General features: G+C 55.3%; 1 protein-coding gene across 1 annotated transcript in view; it reads right to left on the bottom strand.

Moving 5' to 3' along the window:
• Positions 1–274: 274 nt before the first annotated feature.
• Positions 275–2,754, bottom strand: part of LOC105300142 (cadherin-23-like) — a 93,540-nt gene continuing 91,060 nt past the window's right edge. Inside the window, exons 26-29 of the mRNA XM_023537857.1 lie at positions 2,620–2,748; positions 1,517–1,645; positions 540–767; positions 275–322 (exon numbers count right to left, since the gene is read on the bottom strand). Of these exons, the coding sequence (XP_023393625.1) occupies positions 275–322; positions 540–767; positions 1,517–1,645; positions 2,620–2,748 (534 nt within the window). The remainder of the gene's footprint in view (positions 323–539; positions 768–1,516; positions 1,646–2,619; positions 2,749–2,754) is intronic.

Raw genomic sequence — 2,754 nt, 5'->3', positions numbered from 1 at the left:
TCCCACTCCAGCTCATGGCCTGCAGACTGTCTCACCATCCAGCCCCGCCTTCTCCAACCTTGTACATTGTCTTGGGCAATAGTCCTGCCCATTCAAGCATTAGACCAGATCAAAGACATTAGCCCTTTCCAACCATGACAGGTTGTGATGGTGTATCACACCAACACAACATAAGAAGCCAGAGGGCATCTTTTCCTACTTGGCCCTGAAACACCACTATATGGGTTAGTGCGGCCCCACAGGTACACAGCTTGGCAAATGGAGTGGGGGCTGGCTAGTCCCCGAGGTCCAGGCTCAATCTGTACCATACCACCGAGCTGCTCTGTGTGAGCAAAGAGGACCAGAGGCTTTGGAGTCTGCGGACACAGATGAACTAGCACCCTACTTTGCACGCACGGGCCCTGCATCAATACTCGTAGGCTGACAGACTAAAGGCCTACCAAGGATTCACCCACTGCACAGCACTCCGCTCCCTCATGCAGAAGGCGGAGCTTTCTCTCACCTGGCTCCCCGCCCCCATGGCCACCCTCATTGCTCACCGACAGCGTGGGGGTGCCCTCGTCTTCCACAGTGACTACCAGGTGGTAGAAGCTCTGCCGCTCGCGGTCGGGTGGAGCGGGCCGTGTGGCGATCTCACCACTGACGCGGTCCATGCGGAAGGTCATGTCCTCGTTGCCCTCAGTGATGTAGTAGGACAGGACACTGTTGATGCCAATGTCACGGTCGGTGGCTCTCACCTGAACCACAGCGGTACCCCCGCCCACGTTCTGGGGGAAAAGCAAGAAAGTGGTCATTCTAGATTCAATGAGACAAAGTCCAGTACCCAAGGGCCTCACCTGGACCTCCAGAAAGCTTTGCAGTCTATCCTGGAGTGGTGAGAAGGCTGAAGATGATGGTGGCAAACACTCCATGGGCTCCTACTACATGCCAGGGCCGTGATAACTCATTGACTCCCCTCTACAACACTGCGAGTTAGGTCCTGGGGCCATCCCTCTATTCACAGATGAGAAAAAACTGAGGTGCAGGGGAAGAATGTGTGCCAGTCGCACAGCCAGTCAGTGGCAGAGCCAGGGTCTGAATCCCAGGGGGCTGGCCTGAGAGCTGGCCTCTAAACCTCTATGCCATCCTGCCTTCGTGAATATCCAACTTGGCATGACATCCAGCAATGCTGGGGCAACGACTCCTGGGAGCGCTCAATCTTAGGACTGGCTGAGCAATCATTGTTTTATTTAACAGCAGCTCTCCCAGGTTAAACCTCAGTTCCCTGTTGGTGGTGAAAGGCCACTTTCTTCTTTCCCTCTTATCTCCTCCTCACATCTACCACAAAAAGATACTGCACTTCAGGAGTTGGCTGAGGTGTTAGGTTAGAATTAAGAATGAGTAAGCGGTTGTTCCCAATCCTGAGATCTGAGAGATTAGTGGGCCAGGCAGACATTGAAATGGGTACTATACGGTCCGCTCAGGCCCACTGTCCACTCTGGATGTCCAGCTGTACAGGCGCTGGCTCTGCCCTCACCTCGTTCACACTGACATTGTATCCAAAGGGGTTCTCGATCACCGGGGGATTGTCGTTGATATCCAGGATGGTCACCTGCAGGATGTGGTCCTTCTTCCGTGGAGGGGTGCCACGGTCAGATGCCACAACCTGCAAGGAGGGAGATGACTGGAGTCAGGGCCAAAGGGTTGGGGAAGGTTAGGAACATGAAGTCCGAAAAGGCTGTCTGCTTGGTGGGAGGACTGAGAGGGCAGAGACTTGCTGGCCCACTCCTGCCCGCAGGTGGCTTCTGACCTCTGGGCTCTCTCCGAGGCTTTCACCTTCCGCCCCTTGCCGCAAACAGTCCTTGTCCAGCTCTTGTCTGACCTGGGACCCTCATCTGCCATCTGACTCCAGTGTGCCCAGTGTTCACCTCCTGATCCTACCCAATTGTATTCTGGGCTGTGCCAGCCCCTGACTGTGCCCCTGGGCCTTCAACTAGACCTTTAGCTTTGAAGGCCCCTGCTCCACACACTCCGATCTGAACTCTGGCAAACAGAGAAAGAGCCTCAAATAATCTTTTCAGCAAAGAGCTGGAGTCCTAACCACAGCCTGAGCCTGTCCCTGGGAGGTGCAGCGCTTGCTGGATGCCTGCAGGGCAGCAGAAACACTCTAGTGGCTCAGCCATCCATCCCGCGCCCCGTCCCCGCCACAGAAACATAGCCTTGGCGTCCCCAGAGCCTCATCAGGAAATATGCCAGCCACAGCAATTCAGCAGTACTGGTGGCCTTAGTGACTTCTCACACCTGCACTTCTTACCTCAGCAAAGGCAGGCTAGGCAGGGGTTTTTCTATCTGTTGCACGGGAGGCCCAGAGTAAATAACTTGCCATGGTCACACTATGTTTGTGGAAGAGTCAGGGTCCCCTAGGCTCTCTCCTGGCTCCCACAGCAGGGACAGGTACCTCTGCTGCTCCAGATCCCCCTCCCTGGGTCAGCCTCACTCATGCTCTTGGTCCTTAGGGGTACTGCCTACCCCATGGTTCTTGGGAAAGTGACAGCAGAGATGGTTACCAGCAGGGCATGCTGATGGGCTGAGCACTTTCCTGGATGGTGAACAGTGACCCTGAGGAGGGCCAGTCCCTACCTTGAGGATATAGTGGTCTAGTTCTTCTCTGTCCAGGGGCCTGGCCACAAACACTTCTCCAACAGAGTCATTTGTGGTGACGATCTCGAAGGCCCCAGCGACATTGCCCGAGGCCAGGGAGAAAATCACCTGTCA

Source organism: Pteropus vampyrus, unplaced genomic scaffold (assembly GCF_000151845.1).
Source record: "Pteropus vampyrus isolate Shadow unplaced genomic scaffold, Pvam_2.0 Scaffold202, whole genome shotgun sequence".
Classification (NCBI taxonomy): domain Eukaryota; kingdom Metazoa; phylum Chordata; class Mammalia; order Chiroptera; family Pteropodidae; genus Pteropus; species Pteropus vampyrus.
Note: the sequence above shows the minus strand (reverse complement) of the source record. Positions and strands in the feature narration are given on the sequence as shown.